At 38.9% G+C, this 24,068-nt stretch overlaps 1 protein-coding gene across 1 annotated transcript in view; it reads left to right on the top strand.

The window, feature by feature from the left end:
- Positions 1-2,720: 2,720 nt before the first annotated feature.
- Positions 2,721-24,068, top strand: part of iqub (IQ motif and ubiquitin domain containing) — a 68,432-nt gene continuing 47,084 nt past the window's right edge. Inside the window, exons 1-5 of the mRNA XM_063058147.1 lie at positions 2,721-2,762; positions 10,203-10,439; positions 15,045-15,179; positions 18,059-18,184; positions 21,315-21,449. Coding sequence (XP_062914217.1) covers positions 10,205-10,439; positions 15,045-15,179; positions 18,059-18,184; positions 21,315-21,449 — 631 coding nt within the window. The 5' untranslated portion in view covers positions 2,721-2,762; positions 10,203-10,204. The remainder of the gene's footprint in view (positions 2,763-10,202; positions 10,440-15,044; positions 15,180-18,058; positions 18,185-21,314; positions 21,450-24,068) is intronic.

Here is a 24,068-nt window from a genome sequence, read left to right as displayed (position 1 = left end):
TTGATTAAAACACTGAATATCCCAAAAAATGTGGTGCTATATAAAACACAGTCTTCTCTATCCAAGAGAAATCATTGGTATTTAGTATCCTTCATAATTTTAAAATCTGTATCTGATCACCTCTTATCAAGGAGAACAACTCCAGTACATTTGCATAGCTGAAGTCCCTCATGCCTGGAATCATTTTGTTAAAACTCATCTGTATACGTTTCAAAACCTTTTCCCATTCCTTAAGTATATTGACCAGAACACTCCAATTGTTTACACAGAACTTCAACATGAACATTTGTATTCCCTCCCCTTATACAAAACCTTTTAATATTTTGATGACTTTTCAGTCTGTACCAAAGCCTCCAACAATGTATTCAGATGTATCCTCACGGAACTCAGCTCTTGTGTTACTTTTCAAATTATGCTTTCCAGTTTATATTGTCTCTTTTCATTCATCCTACAAAAAAAGTCATATTTTTCAGGCAACACAAACAAAAGTTGCCGGTGAACGCAGCAGGCCAGGCAGCAGCTCTATGAAGAGGTACAGTCGACATTTCGGGCTGAGACCCTTGCGTCAGGACTAACTGAAAGAAGACCTAGTAAGAGATTTGAAAGTGGGAGGGGGAGGGGAGATCCAAAATGATAGGAGAAGACGGGAGGGGGAGGGATGGAGCCAAGAGCTGGACAGGTGATTGGCAAAAGGAGTATGAGAGGATCATGGGACAGGAGGCCCAAGTAAAGGGGGAGGGGGGAAACCCAGAGGATGGGCAAGGGGTATAGTGAGAGGGACAGAGGGAGAAAAAGAATGTGGGTATATGAATAAATAATGGATGGGGTATGAGGGGGAGGTGTGGCATTATATTATAAAGACATGTAGTCCTCTTTTACTGTCATTTAGTAATGCATGCATTAAGAAATGATACATTATTTCCTCTGGTGTGATATCACAAAACACAGGACAGACCAAGACTGAAAAAACTGACAAAACCTCATAATTATAACATATAGTTACAACAGTGCAACAATACCATAACTTGAAGAAGTCCATGAGCACAGTAAAGTTCAAAGATTCTCAAATGTCCCACATCTCATGCAGATGGGAGAAGGAAGAAAAACTCTCCCTGCCATGCCGACCACAATCTGACTCTTGAGTGTTCGGAAAACTTCAAGCTCTGATCAGCTGTCCGACACCGAGTACTGAGCACCATCTCTGTCCGAATGATTCGACCTCCTTCTCGGTCGCCAAAAGCAGGCAAGGCCGGGGATTTTGAGGCCTACCCTCCGAAAGATTCCCGACCACACAGTAACGACAGTAGCAGATGGGCGTTAGCGGAAGTTTGAGAAGTCAATGTTCATGCCATCAGGTTGGAGGCTACCCAGACGGAATATAAGCATCTCGGTCTGTTCATTCTACCAGTTTATATCTCTTTGAAATCTCTGTATAGTTCACTACATCTTCACGATTAGCATGAACCTGTGTCCTATCACTCATGATGCCTTTGTTGGAGAAGTACTGTTTTTATGTGTCTGAAATCATTTAATACAAATAATTCAAGATTCCACATAGCTCACATTAAGTGAAAGTATTGAAGAGAAATACAGTAAGTAAGATCCAGAGTTAACATGGTTTGGCCTAGTAATTGGGCTGTTACAATTGAACTCTAGTCAGATGGGGAAATTGGGACCAGAATGAATGGAGGAAAGGGGTGGGGTGGAAATTTTCTTCAGTCAATGTCCACTGGCAGTCTCCTTATAAGAGCTGTGGTATGTAAATTGGTTACATCTCCCAAATACCGAGGGCACCAGACTTCAAAAAAAAAGGTTGGGCTATGTTTCCTTAGCGCTCACATTTTTAAAATTACGGGTAGACCATTCAGGACTGACGTGAGGAAAAGTTCTTCCTCTTCACAGAATCTTTTAAGTAGGGCAGTGGTGGCTTAGTCTTCCTTTTTAAAGTTTGATAAATTTCTGGGTACTGCAGAAAGCAAGGGATGTACAAATTAAATGGAATTAAGATTGGTTAATTAATTAAAAATTAATAGGTTATCTCTTGCCATCTATGTTTTAATTCTCAAATTCCTCTACATATATAATTGAGAGATTTTAATGAAGTGGAGAAAAGATTTCCTTTGGTTAGAGATCGCTAATAACAAATAATTTTAAAATAATCATTAAAGGAATTAAAGGGTAAGTTTACTTTTAAACCAGGTGAGGTGATGAGATCAACTCCGTAGGTACTTTCCAAAAGCAAACGGATATGAATGTGATGAAGCAAAGTTACAGGTCATAGACTGCAGCACTAAACCGGACAACTCTTCCAAAGTGGAAACAGAAATGCTGGAAGTACTCAGACGGTCAGGCACCTTCCGTGCAGAGAAACAATTAAAATTTCACATCCCGGACCTTCTGTTAGCACGGCCGTTACAAAGCCAGCAACAGGTGTGAAAGCCCAAACAAAAACAGGTTTATTCATCCTATCAGCTGGATATTCTCTGAAAATTTAAACTGAAGTTTTCTCAGTAGAATGGGCGCAAACGTTTGTAACTTCTGAGACTGCAAAAATGGACAGCATTTCAGAAAGATCCAACGAACATATTAGCACTGCGCATGCCTAGTCTCTGCTTCCGATACTACCGATGTACGCATGCCTAACACCATAATGTCGGCACAGCGCATGCCCATTTTTCGGATGCGACAGTTGCTATGGTATCACTAATAACAACTTTCTGGAAGGTTTTCGGCGATTGGGTCTGGGACTTGGAGCAGGCCAGGTAGGAGTTGGAGGATGGCAGTAAACAACGTGATGAAGAAGGGGGTGATGACATCCCTCTGCACACTTGAGTATTTGATTGTGCTACCTCGGGGTTTGTTTGCTGGACAGAGGGAGCCAAAAGTGATTAAAATGGGGTTTGGCACATTATTCTTTTTAGTCGAGATGTTGAGTATAAAAGTCGGGCGTCAAGCTGCAGATGTTTAAAATTTTGATTAGGCCACATCAGAATCAGAATTATCACCGGCATGTGACGTGAAATTTGTTAACTTAGCAGCAGCAGTTCGATGCAATACATAATATAGCAGAGAAAAAAATAATAATAAACAAGTAAATCAATTACTTATATTGAGTAGATTAAAAAACGTGCAAAAACAAAAATACTGTATATTTTTTAAAAAGTGAGGTAGTGTCCAAAGATTCAATGTCCATTTAGGAATTTGGAGTATTGTGTGCGTTTCTGGTTACAGGAAGGATGTGGAGCTTTTGGAAAGGGTGCAGAAGAGGTTTGTTTACCAGGATGTTGCTTGGATTAGTGAGTATTTGTTTTAAAGGTGATGCTGGACAAACTTGGATTGTTTGTTTTGGGGCAGCATTCAAACCTGGATTGTTGTCTCACTAAAAGAAGAAAATGAAGTGACAGACATAGATTAGGTGGATAGTCACAGAGTCTTTTTCCAGGGATGGAAAGTCAAATACAAGAAATCATAGTTTTAGGTGGGAAGGGAAAAGTTTACAGGGGATTTACAGAGCAATTTTTTTTACACGAGGAGTAAGCCTCTGGAAAGCACAGCCAGCAGAAGTGTGGAAGCAGATACAGTAGCTGTCTTTAAGAGGCATTTAGGCAGGTCCATGGACTATACACAAGCAGATGGGATTAGTTTGGGCAGGTGCTATCGTTAGTACGGACATTGTGGGCTGAAGGGCCTGTCCCTATGTCGTACTGTTGTACTTTCAATCTAAGGCAGAAGAGACCTTGCCACGAGCATGGGAAAGCAGACTCACAAGAACCTTCAATGCTGTAGACTGGAGACCCCAACAAGCATTGCTGTTCTTATTAAGTCAGTTTGCCTGGCAAGCAATGCAATGCCACCACTGGACCTATTCCCAGCATTGTCTGTAAGGAGTTTATATGTTCTCCCTGTGATCAAGTAGGTTTCTTCCTGGTGCTCTGGATTTCCTGTTACCATGCTATATCTCTAAAAATATATTTTTAAAAATTGTTCTGTTTATCTCCTCCTTCAAGTAGTTTGAAAGTATCATTCTCTCCTCAAACCTCTGGTCCACTCAACTATTTTCACTAACACCTTTTCTTAAGGCACCTTCACATACAACTGCTGGAAATGTGATACTTGCCTTTTTATCGTTTTGCTTCATCTTCCAGCATCTTAAACATTACTTCTGAGTTAAGCAGCCATTTAATTGTCAAACTTCCAAGTTAATGTACTGCCTTCATATGCATGATGTGGTCATTCTCTGCAATAGTCAATCAGGTGACTGTTTTGCAGACACCCCTGTGTAGTTTGTATAGGTGACCTTGAGTTTCAAGATGCTTGTCATTTTAATTCTCCATCATAAGACCATAAGACATAGGAGCAGAATTAGACCATAAGTCTGCTCTGCCATTCTGGTTGAGTTATTGTCCCTCTCAATCCCATTTTCCTGCCTTCTCCCCATAACTTCTGATGCCCTTATTAATCAAGAATCTATCAATCTCAACCTTAAGTATACCCAATGATGAGGCCTTCACAGCCATCTGTGGCAGTGAATTCCACAGATTTACCATATTCTGCTAAAGAAAAATTTCATTTTCTTAGTTCTAGCTGAATGTCCCTCAGTTCTGAGGCTGTGTCCTCTGGTCCCAGATGCTCCTACTATTCAAAACATCCTCTCTCCACATCTACTTTATATAGACCTTTCAAGAGTCCATTGGTTAATAGGTTGTAATAAGATTCCCGCCTCTCCCCCCCCCCCATTCTTCTAAGCTCCAGCGAGTTTAGGCCTAGAGATATCAAATTCTGCTCGTGGGTTAACTCCTCATTCTGGACATCATTCTCGTGAAGCTCCTCTGGACCCTCTCCAATGGCAGCACATCTTTTCTTAGAAAGGGGCTCAAAACTGCTCTCACAATACTCCAAGTGCAGTCTGACCAATGCATTATAAAGACTCAGCATGCCATTCTTGCTCTTATATTCTAGTCCTCTCAAGATCAATGCTAACATTGCCTTTGCCTTCCTTACCACTGACTCAACCTACAAGTTAAACTGTAGGGAATCCCATGAACACTCCCAAGTCCCTCTGCACCTCTGATTTTTTTGAATTTTCTGCCCATTTCGAAAATAGTCCTCGCCTTTATTCATTCTTGCATCATGTACTTCCTTACATCATATTCTGCCATGAGGGAGGGAGGGAGGGAGGGAGAGATGGATTAGCACAATATAGCAAAATCCTTGCAGTTATTAGAATGAAGTAAGCACATTTGTTTGAAGTTCTTGTGACCTGTTACTTATGTTTAGTGGCCCTCTATTGGTTGAGGTCGATAGTGGATGTTACATCCTGGCTGTGGGTGAGGAGATCAATGTGAGAGTGGCGGTCTCTGTTGCAAAGGTTGTTGCATCTATAACTGTTCTCAACTTTGCTGGAGATTTAGTTTTTCTTTCTATGGGGCCATTGGTCAGGAATTTTTCCTCACTTGACTTAAGATTTCAGGGTGCTTCTCCGCTTGGTGCAGTCAGCTGCAAATTCCTCCCAGGACTCAGTGTTGATGTCCAGCGCCTTCATGTCCTGCTTGCAGACATACTTGTAGTGCAGTGGCAGGTGGCCCACCGTTCTCTTGCCTGAAGTCAGCTCACCATAGAGGATGTCCTCTAGGATGCGGCCATCCTGCATGCGGCAGAAATGGCCCAGCCAGCCCAGCCTATGCTGCCTGAGCAGGGTGTACACACTTAGGAGGCCGGCACAGGAGAGAACCTCAACATTGGGTACTCTGTCTCTCCAGGAGATGCCCAAGCTACAATAAAGACATCTTAAATGGAAGATGTTGAGCTTTCTCTCCTACTTAGAATATGTTGTCCAGGCTTCACTGCTGTACAGCAGTGTGCTGGTGGCACATGTGTTGTACACTGTCATCTTTATTTTGATTGAGAGCTTGGAGTTCTCCCTGACTCGTGTAGTGAGGCAGGCAAGTGTTGTTGCAGCCTTCCCAATGCACTTGTCAATTTCTGTATCCAAGGATGGGTTGTCACTGATCATGGATCCAAGGTACGTGAACTGATGAACAACATCCACTTTGTCGTTAACAATGGCAATGACTGGTGGTGTCTCCTCATCTTGTCCTAACTCCAAGAGAAGTGCGGAAAACAAAAGAAGCACCTCTACGTTGAGTTTATTGATCTCACTAACATAACTGAGTTAGTCAGCAGAGACTGGCTCTTTCAGATCCTCTCTAAGATGGGCTGTCCACCACGACAGCAGAGTGAAGAAGGGGACTGTGCAGTACAATGGCAGCTCTTTGGAGCCCTTTGACATGAGCAACGGTGTTATGCAAGGCTGTGTTCTCACCCCAGCAGTCTTCAGGATCTTCTTTGTCCTTCTTCTGGGACACACATTTGGCACTGCAGCAGAGGGGATCTATCTCCACACTAGATCAGATAGCAGGGTTTTATACCCAGTGGTTACGTGATGTGATGTCATGTTTAAATTTAGAGAAGATTCAATGTTCAATCTTTGAATCTAATCAAGACTTTCAAACATTGTGGGGACCTTTTCTGAATTATTTTCAAAACCTTTGATTTGCTGTGTTGCGTACCCCGTAACTGGGTTGCCAAACCAGCAGAAATGGACCACTAGTTGGAGTCTGGATTACTGGAAACTAATAAAGTTTTATTAAAGAAATAAGTAACACAGTACTCTAATCGCAAGGATATAAATGCAACAGGTTAGCAATGATAAAACACACATGTACACAGAACTAGGGTAATAGGAATCAACCAAGCTCTATCGCAGTCTAGGGGTAAAATGATCAGTCTCAAGTGATGCAGAGTTCAGTTCAGCTTAGTACAGTTCGCAGTAATCGCTGTTGTGCTGTTGGAGAGAGAGAGAGAGAGATGCAAATTTTGATTCAGCAGACCTTTGATGTTCTTCGCAGTTGGCTTTCGGGTGGACCCTTTTATGTCTTCTATCCCGCTGTGGTCACCGACTGTGACCCCTCCGTTCCGGATACGACTGTTCTTCCGCGGTGAACCCGGCACCCAGGCAAGGGCGGACACACACCCCAGGTTCCCGCCGATTGTACCTTTTCACCCTGTGAGTCTATGGTTGGTTCCCTCGAACCAGACCTCCAAACTCTCACCAACTTGTGGGGCACACCGCTCTTCCAGGGTCTCGTTATCTCGTGATCTCATGGTGTGTCGTGCCTTAGCGAACCTGTTCTTTTTATCCCCCTGCTGGGGTATCGCCTGTCCATCAAACTTCAAACAGTTCAGGTTCAAAGCAACCGGTCTGTCAATACTCGGAACTGTGTCTCTTTTCGTTAATCTCTCTTCTCTCTCATTAACATTTTGAACGCTTCTCTCTTTGTCTCTCTTATCTCTCTCTCATTAGCATCAATCTTCTGATAACTTGGTTTTTCGTCACAGCTGTTAAAGCACAGATGATGACTAACAATCTTTTCTTTTTTTTCTACTAATCAGCTTCGGACTTGGTAGTGGGTTAGATTTTTTTTATATAATAAGATTATTTTTCAGTGTTACGAACTAATTGACTTGTACGAATATGAGGTAAAGAGTCTTTATATGCAATTTAGTTTAATGTATTGACATATAGATATTTTTTTCCTGTACTGTGTATTCTTATATATATAAATTAATAATAATGTTGGAAAGAGATAACAGGGTTTTTAACCTTGCCTGCCTAAGAGCCAAAACCAAAGTGCATGAGGATATGATCAGAGGCATACTATTTGCTGATGATACAGCAGTCGCAACCACAATTCGCAGCACCTCCAGAGCTTGATGGATCACTTCTCCCAGGCCTGCAAGGAATTGGGTCTGATTATTAGCCTGTTACTTATGTTTAATATAACAGCAATCCAGCAGCACATTTAGGAAGCAATTTATTTGACAAGTAAAACTGGAGAAGTTTCAAAAAAGACAGAATTGTGTCTTAAGAACATTGTAGACTCTGTAAAGACTCTATGGTTGCAAGCTAAAGTGGTAGAAAAAGTTAAATCTCTGAAATGCATGTTAAATGTAAAACTTTTTTTCTGTGAGATGATAAAACTTTTTTGCGTGAGATCAAAGGGAGAGTGTGAAAATAGGTTACTGTTTTTGATAGTGAAGCAACAAAGTTATATCAAACAACATTTGTTTAGAAGGTGACATAATGACTTGTTCCTGAGTTGCATATTTAGTAGTAAACTTTAATTAAAGATTTTAAAGCTGAACATCCATGAATGTTAAAGCAATTAGCCTGGGGTAAACCACGGTGCCTTGGAAACATGAATCTGCATGCAGTCTTACAATAGTTGGTAGTGACAAGCTCCATGCACACCAAACATTGGTGACTACTCATGACAAAAGAACCTGAAGCCCGAATTCTTGGGACTGAATCCTTGGAAGTGTTCCCTGGTACGGTAGTGATGCTTATAATACAGAGATATTACAAAGCTTAAAAAATCCTTCGCATTCCAAAGTGGTGTGAGGTTACCCAAAATATTGATAATTATTTTTATCAGTCCAGTGTGAATGTTTTTCAGGAGACAGTATTTGTACATTTGCTCTTCAAGATATAAATTAATGATCTAATTGTGGGTGTGCCCACATTATTTATCAATATGTAGGTAGCTTAACACGAAAACAATGAAGGGGGATACAAAAAATTTCAGGAGAATGGAAATAATGGTGAAATGGACAGATTTGTATCAAAGAGGATTAAATGTGGGGAGGAATGTTGTGATACATATTAGTCAGAGGAAAAAGGTAATGTGAGGCAAAGTAATTTAAAAAGTACAGCAATGATGGTGTATATTATCCTTGTACATGACCAGTCCTTGAGGTGGCTTCCTGAGAGCCGCCAAGCCATAGCTCTATAGCTGTATGAGCTCTCCACACCGCTCTTTAAAATGAGTGAGTAGAGAATGGCACTCTGTGTGTGCTTATCGGTTAAATGAGAAGATGAATTATGCTTAGATCTTTATAAATTGCAGAAAAGTTGAGGGTCATAACTTTACACATGGAATTCTTCATGTTATGTGCCACCATAGAGAACAAAAAAAAAGAATAAATTATAGCTATACCACAACTGATATATTTTGCCAAATTATTGGGAGACACTTTTGGGAAGCTGTAAGGGGCTTGGGAAAGATTTACCGAAATTGTGCCAGGGATATGGTACTTCAAATTATGTGGAGAGATTTGTGTCGCTTGGTATTGTTTTCCATATGGAAGAGAATGTTCCTAATCATTTTCCCAATTTTTTTTGCCACTGAGTCCATACCTTTTCCCTTGGAGTAAGGGATGAGGAATCCCGTGCCAGGGAGTCTCTATCACTTTGCCTTGCTTTCTCTAAAACATGGAACTGGATTTGTGTTTACAGCAGGCATAGGTCCAGCAGGAAAGCAGAAGTTTGTTAATTTTGTTTTTGTGAGACTAGTAGCTATAAGTGGTTCAGCATGAATTTTCTAAGAAATGGCTTTGAAAGGGCAAATTATTCAATGGGAAGGTGGACAGGAAGCTTAGCTTAACAGCAGCCCTTTTCTATATTTCATAAAACAAATCTCTTATGCTTTGGTCCTTTATGATTACTGTTAATCCCTGAATTAAAACGTATCTTCCCTTGTCTTTGTAAAAGTAAGATGAGCCCACTATTGAGACACTTAGGTAGGGAAGGCACCTGAAGCAACAGAATGAATTTTAAAGGTGAAGTTCAGAACTAAAACAACTTTGCGCATGCAGTAGGCATGTTAGCCTGGTCAAATATTCCATAATCCCTTCTGTACCATCAGACACAATGGTACACAAAATCAAGGTGGCAGTGCTGCTAAGAAATCCTATTCCATTAGTTTCAGATGGGAACAGCAAATCAGAGATTAGAGAACTTACATTTGTATATCATATTTTTCAAACTCAGGACAATCCAAAGTGTTTTACCAAATTGAAATCATTACTTGAAGAATGCACTTTGAAATGTAATCACTATTGAAATATAGAGAGGAAGAAGATTTATATCCTGGCATATATCTATCATAATTTCATTCCAATGGAAATAAGTGATTAAACATTTTGAATTGGTGCAAATTAGTTTTGCTTTCTACATTTAAAAGGTACTATGCTGTTAGAAGGATTGATGAGGTTATTGCAAACATCTAGATTTAAGAAACCAGGCTGCTCTTATGTCTTGGAATAGTTGTCAGAAGGACTTAACCTTTCTGTTTTGTTATGAGAAATGGCAGAAAATGAAAAGCATATGCTGGAAACTCAGGAGCAAGGTGATTCACTGGAGAAGGAAGACTTTACCCATGCAACACAAGAACCAAGTGATGATCCTGAAGTAGAGGAAAGCCCTTCCGATCAGCACACACACACTGATGAAGTGTCACGGGAGTATCCTTCTGACAAACCAGCAGATGGGATGGTTGATGCATCAACCAAAACTGATAATACTGCTATGTTACATTCAGGTGAATCAAGCTCTAAAAGTTTTATCTTTATTACCATGAGGATTTTCTCTCTTAGTCTGTAGTCTTGCAAGTGTTTAAATATGCTCAGGCTTTCTGCTTCTTCCACCAATTTAGCCAGTGTGTTTCAGTAAATTTTTTAAATCATTCTGCCTATTATATAAAATGTATCTCCTAGTTATTAATTTCTCTTCTAAGAGAATTTTTTTTTCATATCATCAACTTTTGGCCCAATTTTTTACACCTTGATTAAATCACCCTTCAGCTATCCTGTACCGAGGAACTCAACTTAACTCTCATAAAGCGACTTTTCTCATAACTCAGCTTTTCCACACCTGACAGCATCCATGTAAGCCTCCTCTGAACCTTGTCTATTATTGTCACACATTTCCTTAATGTAGTGACCAGATCGCTAGCTATGGCCAGAGTGGTCTTGTACACAAGTCTAGCATTACCTTCTTGCTTAGATTCTTTGACTCAAATACACAAAGCAATATTTTTGCTTTGGCATTGGCATCTATTTCACATTATGCTCTAATGCTTTGACATCTTTTTTAAAAGATACTCTTCTCAGATGTTTGGCTCCGCTACACTTTGTACAATCTGCCACATACATTTCCTGGCCCTCCACAAATAAGCAGTGCGCCAACAGCTCAGTGAGAGACATGACAGAGGGAAGCATTAGAGTTTGATGATTGGTGGAAGGGAAATTAGGATAGGTGACATCTCATAGTTGGCAAGTCAACAAGATGGCTTCCTCCTTTTTGTTTGATAATTGGTGAAGTACTCTGAGATGGTAGGCAGTACAGAGGAGCCCCGCAGGACCCTCTAATCCTATCCCTAAACGCTGTAAAAAAAAAAGTAGTTATAGTAGGGGACTCGATTATCGGGGGGTGGGGGAGGAAGGGGGTTTGAGAATCAGGTCAGTACTGACAAGGAATCTTATACAGTGTGTTGCCTACCAGGAGCACAAGTAGGAAATGTCCCTGGATGAATAGATAAGCTACTGGCCAGAGCTGGGGTGGATCTAGTAATCATTGTCCACATCAGAACAAATGACATCGGTAAGGGCAGGCTGCCTGTTCTTCAAGACAAATTTAAAGAGTTAGGTGGGAAGCTTCGGAATAGAACTGACAAGATAGTCTTCTCAGAAGTTCTGCCTGTGCCACATGCCAGTCTAGATAAGATAGAGGGGATTAGAAGATTTAACGCATGGCTCAAATCATGGTGTAGATTGGAGGGGCATGGGTTTATGGGACATTGGGATGCCTTTTGGGGGACATGGAAGCTGTACCGCTGGACGGGTTGCATTTCAACTGGAGGGGCACTAATGTACTGGGCAGGCGTATGCTTCAGTTGGTTGAGGACTGTTTAAACTAGGGAATGGGGTACAGGGAACTCAGAACAGGCCAGACACAATTATAAACACCTTAGTGGAGAATAACATATTAGGACGTAAACCAGTTACAGGCTTCAAAAGTATACAAGTGGGTCGGAATAGGATGAAATACATCAGTAATAGACTACGGATGGCCTGTATAAATGCAGGAAGTATTAAGAAATAAAATAAGTGAGCTAGAATAATGTACAAGTGCATATAAATTTGATGTAATAGCAATAACTGAAACCTGACTGACCTCAAAAGATGGTGATAAATATAGTATTAAATGATATACTTTACTTAGGAAAGATAGGCGAGATCGTGAAGGTGGAGGAGTAGCTGTATGCATAAGAGAGAACTTAAATGTGATGCTGCTTACGATAGGAGATGAATCGAGACTTAGTGAACATAGCTGGGTGAGAATTGAAAGCTATAAGGATAAAAGAATAATACTGGGTGTACTTTATACACCCCCCAATGCTGGTCATGATTTTAGTAAATAACTCCATCAGAATATTAAAAAGAAACAAGTTCTGAGGGTAATGTTATAGTGATGTATGACTTTAACTTCCCAAATATTGAGTGGGAGAACCCAGTGACTAATGGATTACAGGAAATTGAATTAATTGTGATATTGATTGATTGTTTTTTGACCCAGTATGTTAATACACCAACAAGAGGGGAGGCCTATCTAGATTTGATATTCTGTAACAATCAGAATAGAATTTTGAGTATGGAAGTTGTTGAGCATTTAGGAACAAGTGATCATAACATTGTTAGTCTCCAAGTCTTTGGGAGAGTATATCAGTAAAACCAAAGCCATTAAGTTGGATTTCAGAAAGGCAAAGTTTGTGCAGATGTGGCAAAGACTTCAGAAGGTAAACTGGAAGGATCTGCTTGATGTTGAGCCGGTTGAAGAACTGTAGGGTTGATTTAAAGAGGTAATACATGTAGTGCAGGAAATGTTCATACCCAAGATCGGAAGAAGCAATAAAAAAAATAGTTCAACTACATGGATGAATATAGATATACATCAAAAATATTGAAAAGACAACTATATAAGGAATACAGAAAAAATAAAAATGATGTTAATCATAGGACATATGAAAATATGAGAGCTATAATCAAGAGGGAAATTTGGATTGCTAAGAGGCAGGTTGATAAGGATATTGCTGATAATGCTAAGATTGACCCTAAGCAATTTTTTTCAATATTTTAGTAGTAAAAGAAAAGTCAGAAAAGTCAAGGAGGAAGTTAAGTGTATTAGGAATAATAGTGGGGTATTAAATTATACAGAGAAGGACATAGCAGATATTCTTAATTCATATTTTGCTAAACTATTCACCTGTGAAGATGTCAGCAATATGCCAGTATGTGTAGAGAAAAATAAGATAGTTTTAAGTGACTTAGAGAACTTAGAAAGTGAGATCCTGCTTCAGCTGAAAAGGCTGAAAGTTAATAAATCTCCAGGACCAGAGAACATATATTCAAGGCTACTTAAAGAGGTCTGTGATTATATATACAAACCCCTAACATATATTTTTCAAAAGTCATTGAAGACTGGTGAAATCCTAAGGACTGGAAATGGGCTATGTTGTCCAGTGTATAAGAATCGTGACCACACTGACCCTGGTAACTATAAACCAGTAAGCTTAACATGTATCAAAGGCAAGGTAATGTAAACAATAATAAAGAATGAGATGGAAAAGCAGCTGATAAGTACAGGCATGTTAGCAGAAAGCCAGCATGGGTTCAGAAAGGGGAAATCATGTTTTACTAATATGCAGGAGTCCTATGAGGAGACAACTAAAGTTTATGATAACATTAGAGTAGTTGATATCATCTACTTGGACTTCCAGAAGGTTTTTGACAAGGTACCCAACGTGACGTTAATAATCAAATTACAGGAGGTAGGGATTCAGGGTAAGGTGTGCGAATGGGTACAGAATTGGCTCAAAAACAGAATACAACGAGTTAAGGTTGAGGGGATCATTTTTACACCTAGAAAATGTTAAAAGTGGGGTTCTGCAGAGATTGGTTTTGGGGCTGCTGCTATTTTTAATTTACATTAATGGTTTGGATAAACACATAACAAGTAAACAAGTTAAGTTTGCTGGGAACACGTAATTAGAGGGATGGGTTGATAACATTTAGGCAACAGAATCAATACAGTTAGACCTAAACAAAACCCAGATGTGGGCAGATAAATGGCAGATGAAGGTTTATGTAAGTAAAGTATTAAATATAGGAAGGGGAAATATTAGATATAACTATACAATGGGGGGTCTTGAGTTGGAATTGCTGTGTATGAGAAGGATTTGGACATCCTGGTAGACTCATCACTATCAACATCTAGACAATGCACAGAAGCGATTAGGAAGGCTAATAGAACGTTGGGCTATATAATGTGCTCAGTGGAGTTCAAGTCAAGAGATATTTTCCTTAAGCTGTACAATGCACTTGTGAGGCCATGCCTTGAATAATGCATACAATTTTGGTCCCCATATTGTGTGAGGGATGTGAAGGCACTGGAGAGAGTCCAGAGAAGGATGGCTAGACTTCAGGTCTGCAGGGTATGAGCTATAAAGAAAGTTTGAAATAATTATGTATTTTAGTCTATACAGACGTAGAATGAGAGGAGACATGATAGAAGTGCTCAAAGTCATTAAGGGTACAAGTGAAGTGAATGCCAGCTGCTACTTCAAAATTAATCCATCATCAAGGGTATGGGGCCATAGGTGGAGACTTGTTAAGGGGAGATTTCAGACTAACATCGGGAAGCATTTCTTTACACAGCGAGTAGTGGACATGCAGAACAAACTACCTAGTTGTGTAGTTGAAAGTAGTACCTTAGAGACTTTTAAATCTTAGCTCAATAATTATTTCAACACACTATGTGAATAGGAATTTGGCAAGCTTTGTTGGGCCGAATGGCCTGTTCTTGTCAAAAACTTTCTAATGCTCTAAAAACTAGACTTTATTTGTGGAAAGGTTGCTTGCCTTTCTCCAGTCATTGTGAAAAGGTATGGAGGTGCACATTGATGTCCAACAATTTGATAGGAAGGTATTTACACTTGCTTTTGTGACAATGTTTAAAACAGCTAGCCTTATGATCAATTATTTTGATTTTATGTGGTTAGGTTATGTGGTTCTATATCTTTCAGAACCCAAGCATTTTTCTATTTGTACCACAAACTAATATTATTTATATTAATTTGGTGGAATAGAAGAACCTGAAAGTTCAGACCATGTGGAAGATGGTACAGCTGAAGGAGTCATGACACAAGAGGAAATCACAACAGATGAAACAGTAGAAACAAAGCATGTGGTAACACCAGATCATGCTGAGGATTCCAAGCCAGGTAATGTTGATAAGTTCACATAATATAACTTTAATTCTGTTCAAATATGGAAAAAATGATGTACATGGGGACCTTGGTGAGTGAGTGTGTGTGTGGAAGAGATTTAGTGCAGTAGAAAATATCTGGATCTGTGAACTGTCACAGCAATTGTGCATTCTACTTACTCTGATCACTCTGTCTTTGACCTCTTTTAATATTCCACTTAACCTCAATATAAGATAGAGGAACAGTATTTTACCTTTCATCTGGGCACATCATATTTCCTGTGACCTAACAGAATTCAATGATTTCAGATAATAGCCTATCATTAAGGTAATTAATCTGTAATGCTAATCCAGTTTTCCTCTCTCCACCAATGTTGCCTGATTGGCTGAGTATTTCCAGTCTTCTGTTTATTTTAATTTTCTGATAAATGTGTTATTCTTAATCTCAGTATTATAACGTTGTTGTGTTTTTCATCTCCCTTGTGTTCTCATTCATCTCTCTCTATTTACATGTTGTCCAGACACACAAGATGGCAACTAACAAGCCTTCACCTTCAGCTGACATCAACAGCATCTAACCTCAGTGGTTACTTTATTAGGTGTACCCGTATACTGCTCATTTATGCAAATATCTTATCAACCAATCTTGTAGTCAATGCATAAAAACATGCAGATATTGTCAAGCGGTTCAGTTGTTGTTCAGACCAAACATCAGAATGGGGAAGAAATGTGGTCCAAGTGACTTTAGTCATAGTCATACTTCATTGATCCCGAGGGAAATTGGTTTTTGTTACAGTTGCACCAACTAAGAATAGAGTATAAATATAGCAATATAAAACCATAAATAATTAAACAGTAATATGTAAATTATGCCAGGAAGTAAGTCCAGGACCAGCCTATTGGCTCAGGATGTCTGACCCTCCAAGGGAGGAGTTGTAAAGTTTGATGGCCACAGGCAGGAATGACTTCTTATGACGCTCAGTGTTGCATCTCGGTGGAATGTGTCTCTGGCTGAATATACTCCTGTGCCCAACCAGTACATTATGTAGTGGATGGGAGACATTGTCCAAGATGGCACGCAACTTGGACAGCATCCTCTTTTTGGACACCACCGTCAGAGAGTCTAGTTCCATCCCCACAACATCGCTGGCCTTACAAATGAGTTTGTTGATTCTGTTGGTGTCTGCTACCCTCAGCCTGCTGCCCCAGCACACAACAGCAAACATGATAGCACTGGCCACCACAGACTCGTAGAACATCCTCAGCATCATCCGGCAGATGTTAAAGGACCTCAGTCTCCTCAGGAAATAGAGACGGCTCTGGCCCTTCTTGTTGGCAGCCTCAGGGTTCTTTGACCAGTCCAGTTTATTGTCAATTCGTATCCCCAGGTATCTGTAATCCTCCACCATGTTCACACTGACCCTCTGGATGGAAACAGGGGTCATCGGTGCCTTAGCCCTCCTCAGGTCCACCACCAGCTCCTTAGTCTTTTTCACATTATGCTGCAGATAATTCTGCTCACACCATGTGACAAGGTTTCCTACCGTAGCCCTGTACTCAGCCTCATCTCCCTTGCTGATGAACTATGGCAGAGTCATCAGAAAACTTCTGAAGATGACTTTGACTATGGAATAATTGTTGGTGTGAGACGGATTGGTTTGAGTATCTCAGAAATTGCTGATCTCCTGAAATTTTCACGCACAGTGGTTTCTAGAATTTGCAGAGAGTGGTGCGAAAAACAAGCAGTGAGTGGCAGCTCTGTGGGCAAAAATGCCTTGTTAATAAGAGAGATCAGAGGGTAATGGCCCGCTGGTAGGAAAACAACAGTAACTCAAATAATCTCCTGTTATAACAGTGGTGTGTACAAGAGCATTTGAACGCACAACATCTCAAAGCGAAATGGATGGGCTGCAACAGCAGAGGACCACAAACATACACACAGTGGCCTCTTTATTAGGTACAGGAGGTGCCCAATGAAATAGCCACTGAGTGTATTTCACTCAGCCTCCCTTTTGATCTTCAACCTATCACTGATGTTCCCTTTGTTCTTTTCACCCCTCCCCATTTTCTGCAACTTAAAATGACGTGCCTTTTTTAAACTTTGCCTAGTTCTGATAAAAGATCATTGACCTGAAAGATTTCTGTCCCCATGGATGCTGTCTGACTTCCTGAATATTTCTAACATTTTCTGTTTTTTTTTAATATTTTAGACTTCCAATATCTGTAATTGTATTTTTTTTTGCTTTTTGGGAGTTCAATATTTGTGGAAATTTATGAAGAATAAGTAAGGCTAGTGAGAAAAATGATTGAAGAATTGATATGCAGGAGTGTAGGACAGTATGGCCATTGACTATCAAGACGGATGTTCCGTTTCATGGGATTATTTTGTTCAGGGAGCACAATGGATAAGAATGGGGAGGGGATGCCAATTGAGTTAATGGTTATTGGAAAGAAGGGGAATGGAGTATTCACCTATTTAATAAACAAAAGGACATTTCTTCCTTTTTACAGCTGCCAGGAACAAAAATGCATACTGATATAGACCAAAAGGCATAACTTTCCCATGTTTTGTTTTGTGAAAGCGTAACTGATATTTCCTTCTCCAACACTTTTGCTGAAATCAGCATATCAATACACAAAATTTATGAACATATGCAATAGAGCAGAAAAATAAACTTGTTGGTTTCTTTGACAGTGAACAGCATGACAATCAATCATGCTGCATATAATTGATCAGCTTCTTTGACAGCGTGCACAGTAATCATTTTAGCAATCAATCATGCTGGATTATGTGGTTAGATTATGATCAGCAATGATTTTCAAAAGCTACAGTAGGCATTTATTATATTTGTGTTGGCTGCAAACTCATTTTTGTTCATTCGTTTGATGGAATAGTTGATTCTGAAATCATAAATCATGGTGTTGGGGAAGGTCCAACTGCTGAAGTCATAATGGATGAAACAGTGGGAAAAAGTCCAATTGCAACACCAGAGGCAAATTTAGCTGATGTAACAAAAACAGGTAATGTTGACATTTCAAACTATTTAACTTGTTATTTATATCTGGATATATCCTGGTGTACATTACCTTTAAAATTAGTTGCATTAACACCTAATTTTGTTTGAACAACGTTAAAACACAGTAGAACAAACAAAAGTTAAGAAAAATAACAAGACATAAATGACAACGAACAATAATTTGTATTTTTCATGCTTATACTATTAATGTTTTAATAAAGACCACAATTATGTTGTTAACATAATTTAATAATGGGATAGAATTATTATAATATACTATTGCAGAAACTTCAAAATTAGATTCAGCATCAGCCACTGCACATTTTACTCTAACGTTAAAACATTTCACTTTATAATTGCAGGGTGATTTTGCAGTGAGCAGTACTTCAGAAATACTAGTTATGCATTATGACTGAAAACATATTTCATGTTTTGTCTATTTTGTTGTGTAAATAGTTGTCCCAGCATGATGTGACAGCATGGCTTCTTGATCATTTGTACTGGAGCCTCGGCTATTCAGTATGAACTGAAGGAAGAGTGTGGAAGTTGTACTGTATCTCTAAACTTAAACTGATCAAAATGCTGCTATCAGATGGTTACTTAGAGTTCATCTCCAACTAAATGGTGCAACTTGCAATTTATATTCCAGTTGTACATTTTCCATTTAAAGTATAATTTAGCCAAGAATCTTCAAAGAATGAAAATTCCTGCTGGCACTGTCTGTTCTCTAGGGTAAGCAAGTTCATTCTTGTAAGCTCACAGAACAGAGAAATATGGCTAGAGCAGGGGTTCCCAAACGTTTTTATGCCAAGGAGCCTTCCCATTAACCTAGGGCTCCGTGGATGCCAGATTGGGAATCACTAGGCTAGAGAATAGTAATTCAGAGGCATAGAGTGAGCAACTGTAACATGAAATTAAATCCCGCTATATTAGCTACAGAATTTAAATTAAGGTAAATAAGTAAATTCTGGAATGAATGGCGGACACAAGCATTGGTGACTGTACATTTTTTTGGTAAAACATAGTCATGTACCTTGGATTATGCTTTTGCTTATGATGCTGATACCTGGTGAAGGAATAAGAAAATATCGTTGCAGATTGAGCCCTTGGACATGAGAAACACCATACAAAATATATCTGTTGTAGGCTGGGATTAGGTGCTGTGGAAGGAAATGAGTGGAATTTGCATGCTTGCGCTATTGCATAATTATAGGCTAGTATTCTGATCCATAAAGTTCATGAAAATTGTATTTGGATTGAAGGAGAGTTGGTTCAAATTCCCCATTTTACTGTGTATTAACCATTAAACCATATGGATGAATTGTATAAACTTATTTTTGTCTCTTGAGTTTAGAATATTTAGGGGTGTTGGTTAAAAAGCTATTAGATTCTTTAAGGTGAATACAAAGAAGTTATTTCTTCCAGTGAGGGAATTTGGAACAAGCTGTGATCTTAGATGAAAGTTGTGCTGCAATATGAAAAATAGAAAGCATATCTCATAGTGGAAATCTGAACCTCCCTCTCACATAAGGTGGTGAATTTTAAGTTAGAGACCTCTGTTAAATGTAGTGAATAAGTGTGAAACAAATATAGCTAAATTAAGTTCAGATACATATTGTCCACAATCTGATTAAATGGCAGAACAAGGCTGAGGGACTGGATGGCCTGTTTCTTTTCATACATTCCTAACTTGGACAAAAAATCAAATTTGCACAATGCGAATTAGTAAATGGTAAACACAAAATATTCTGTAGAAGTAATAACACAGACAGAATGCTGAAGGAATTCAGCAGATCAGGCAACATCTGTGGAAAGGAATAAAGTGTTGAAATTTTGGGCTGAGACTTTTCATCAGCATTAGTCAGGAGAACTAAATGGTTACAATTTGACATTTACGTACTTGAATCTAAAATTAGTATTGAACTAATTTTTATTAATTGAAAATATATAAGAAATAAAAGCAGGAATAAATCATTCATCTTCTTATGCCTGTTTTGTTATCAGTTAGATCATTTACCTCAACACAGCCTCCTGTAGTAACTCTCAGACCCTTGATTTACAATCTTACTGATTGTGAATTCCAAGGATTCACCACTCACTGGTGAAAATAATTCCTTCTCGTATCTCTGCTCTGAATGACTGATACCGCATAGTTTCTAATATTCCAGTCAGGGGAAACATTGACTTGAACCTGTCAAACTCCTCAAAAGGTTTGTAATATAAACTTTTATTTAAATTAATGGTATCATAAGTTGGCAGCAAATACCAAACTTCCTTCTGAGTTTCTTTTTTATTTATTTTTGTAATTCCCCATAAGTAGTACAATTTTCTGCAGCACTTTGTTAGGTGTCTAAAATCAGAGCCATAGAACTATCAGAATTAGGATTATTATCACTGGCATGTGTCGTGAAAGTTGTTTACTTAGCAGTAGCAGTACAACGCAACACGTGATAATATAGAAAGAAAAAATAGATATGTAGATAATTAAGTATATATGTATATTAGATAGTTAGATTAAAAATAGTGCAAAACAGAAATAATATATATAAAAACGTGAGGTAGAGTTCATGGGTTCAATGTCCATTTAGCAATTGTATGGCAGAGGGGAATAAGCTGTTCATGAATCACTGAGTGTCTGTCATTAGGCTTCTGTATCCCTGTCCTGACAGTAACAATGAGAAGAGGGTATGTCCTGGGTGATAGGGGGTCCTTAATAATGGATACTGCCTTTCTGAGGCACCGTTCCTTGAAGATGTCTTTGATACTATGGAGGCTAGTACCCAAAATGGAGCTGACTAATTCACTGAAGGGATGTGCAAGACTCATTGACTTGTTGATTTTTACCACATTCCTGCATAGACAGGTTTGCTTTCCAAGTGACAACCAATGAAATGAGTGCAGATAAGAATAAAAACTTTGGAGAAACACGGGTAGGGAAGGTAAAGAGAGATTTGTAAGTATTGACTGTGTTAGAGCATTTACTGTTAGTGTCACTACATTTTGTTGATTTCCTGTAGACTTCTAGGTCTATAAAAATCAATGGCATTGAAAGATTTAGGATGTATTTTAATTAATATTTTCACTTTTCTTCTCTCTTCTGTTGAATATTCTTGAATCGATAAATATGAGTAAAGGCCTAACAGCAGCAGAATCTCTAATTATAGACTGTAGCAAAATTCATATGGGTGAAGCTGCAATAATTTTGGACTGTTTCAAATGTACTACTACAGAAAGCTCTACATCTGGTCCATCACATGAGATGCCAGAAGGTAATGTACAATTTAACTTGTTAGCAAGATGCCTTAGAATTATTTAGTTTTACTCTACTCAAAGTACTAGCTGACATTTGTAAGCAATAATTGTGAGTTTTTGTCTGCAGTAGCACCATGTACTCTGTCACAACTTGACAGGTATTTTCTGATTTATTGAACTCAGAAGATGGTGCTTTACATTTCCTTTTCTTTGACTATTGTACTATCTGAAAGGTTGTTTATTTTGCAGTGAGTATGCCACTGTTCTTCCCTTAAACTAAAGCATCAAAATGACAGAATAATTGATCATTCACTTGTACATGTGACACTGGATCCGCTGAGTATTTCCAGCTTTTGATCGTTTCTCTTCAAATTTTCACCAACTGCTGTTTTTTTTTTGGCATTTTGATCATTCAATTTATCGCTCAAAATGGCTGAAATACTGAGTGGCAAAGTGCAGATGGGTTCAAAATTCAAAACAGAGAAACATGACCCCAACTTCAAGTTACCTTTTTTAATGGAAGCAGATTCTTTTGTAGGTGAAAAATCTGGTTGGTGGAAAAGAGGAATGATATGATGTCATCCACTCTGGTAGAAAAGCATTACATTTTTAAAATGCTGAGAATATTAATATTAAGGGTGATTGATGTATCCTTGTGTATCAATCAGTGACAATTACTAAGCAAATAAAATAAGCAACGCAGAAGACAAATGGACAAATGTCTTCCAGGTAAAGGATTTGAATCCAAGAGTAAAATGTCATATTCCAATTGTGTATGACTTTGATGAAAGTACACATGGGATATTGTGTACACATCTTCTTCCGGTACCTAATGAAACATTGTCTTAGAATAGAAGGAGCTTCTCGTGATAGGAGATTGTCCTAAGAAGAGAAATGAAGTAGACTAGGCCTATACCGTCTGGAGTTAGAAAGTGAAGTGGTGTTATTGAATCAGACAATACTCTTATATGGAAATACAGGGATGATATTTCACCAGGTTGGGAATCAAGAACATTCTCAAAATAATGTGTTGGCTATTCAGGACTGAGATAAGACTATATTTACCCATCAGGAATATTAAGTCTTTTGGATTCTTTTTAGTCTTCAGCAGTATGGAGAATTTGTCACTAATTAAGATTAAGAACGAGATCAGTAGATGTTTGGATATTGAGGGAATCAAGGGATATGGGATTAGTACAGGGAAGTGCCACATGAGTGAAAAAATAATCATGATGGTTCAAGTATGAGGTGCAGAATTTCCTGTTCTTCCTATTCCTGTGAGGGAATGAATGCCTTTTCCTTTTTAATACTGAGTATTGCTCCAAGGAATTTTCTGCCCAAAAATCACTTGATTTGCTTGGTGCCCATCAATTTATTGATCTCAGCCCTATGTACATTGAATGGATTAGCATCCAGAGCCCTCTTAAGTTAGAGAACACAAGATTCACTTTCCTCAAAATAGGGAGATGTATTATCAATTCATCAGTAAATCTGTTCATCCTAACATTATGTCTGCTCTCTAGGTAAACTGTTTAGCCAGAGGAAACTGCCTTTCAACAGCTCCCTGTCTGTGCTTCTAAGGAATACTGTACAAGCAAATCCTACACAATATCTCATCATATGTCAATCCCCTAACTTGAGGATTCAGTCTAGTGAATCAGTACCACAAAGTGAAGATACAGTTGCTTGGAAAATGGAATATTTTCTAAACAGGAGTACTAATCTAGTTAACATAGAACATAGAATAGTGCAGCACAGTACAGGTCCTTCGGCCCACAATGTTGTGCTGACCCTTAAACCCTGCCTCCCATATAAGCCCCCACCTTAAATTCCTCCATATACCTGTCTAGTAGTCTGTTAAATTTCAGTAGTGTATCTGCCTCCACCACTGACTCAGGCAGTGCATCCAGGCACCAACGACTCTCTGAGTGAAAAACCTTCCTCTAATATCCCCCTTGAACTTCCCACCCCTTACCTTAAAGCCATGTCCTCTTGTATTGAGCAGTGGTGCCCTGGGGAAGAGGCGCTGGCAGTCCACTCTATCTATTGCTCTTAATATCTTGTATACCTCTATCATCTCTCCTCTCACCCTCCTTCTCTCCAAAGAGTAAGGCCCTAGCTCCCTTAACTCATGCCTCTTCATGCCAGTATGGCTTAGGCAGGGGTCTATAGGGAAAATACATCATATTTGATGCCAGTCTGCATTGATGTTGGCAATTATTATATGAATTTAGTATACTAATTCAAGTCAGGATAAATACAGTCACCCCCATATTGTTTCAACACTATTGGAAGTGTTTTGTGTTTTTGTCTTTTTACATACATGGCTAACCGGGAGACACTTGAGACAAGGCAGTTCACAGACCTTAAGTTCTGTGTGGATGAAGTCGAAGCAGGAAAGATGACTTCTGTGTTGAGAGTAGTTAGGCCAGCTAAAGTCCATGAGAAGAGGACAAGGCAGCTTTCATCTATATTTGAAATACCTGGGGGCCCATTACTGATACTTGTGGCATCCTGTTATTAGCAGCCAAATGAGCTGAAAGCAATTTGATATTTTCTAATTTGCTTAGTATTCTTCAATTAACCACTTGTTCATGCTATTACAGTATTCCCAACTTCAAAATTTTTCTTTGTGT

The sequence above is a fragment of the Mobula hypostoma genome, chromosome 9 (assembly GCF_963921235.1).
Source record: "Mobula hypostoma chromosome 9, sMobHyp1.1, whole genome shotgun sequence".
In the NCBI taxonomy this organism is placed as follows: domain Eukaryota; kingdom Metazoa; phylum Chordata; class Chondrichthyes; order Myliobatiformes; family Myliobatidae; genus Mobula; species Mobula hypostoma.
The sequence above is the reverse complement of the archived record's forward strand: the minus strand, read 5'-3'. Positions and strand labels throughout refer to the sequence as shown.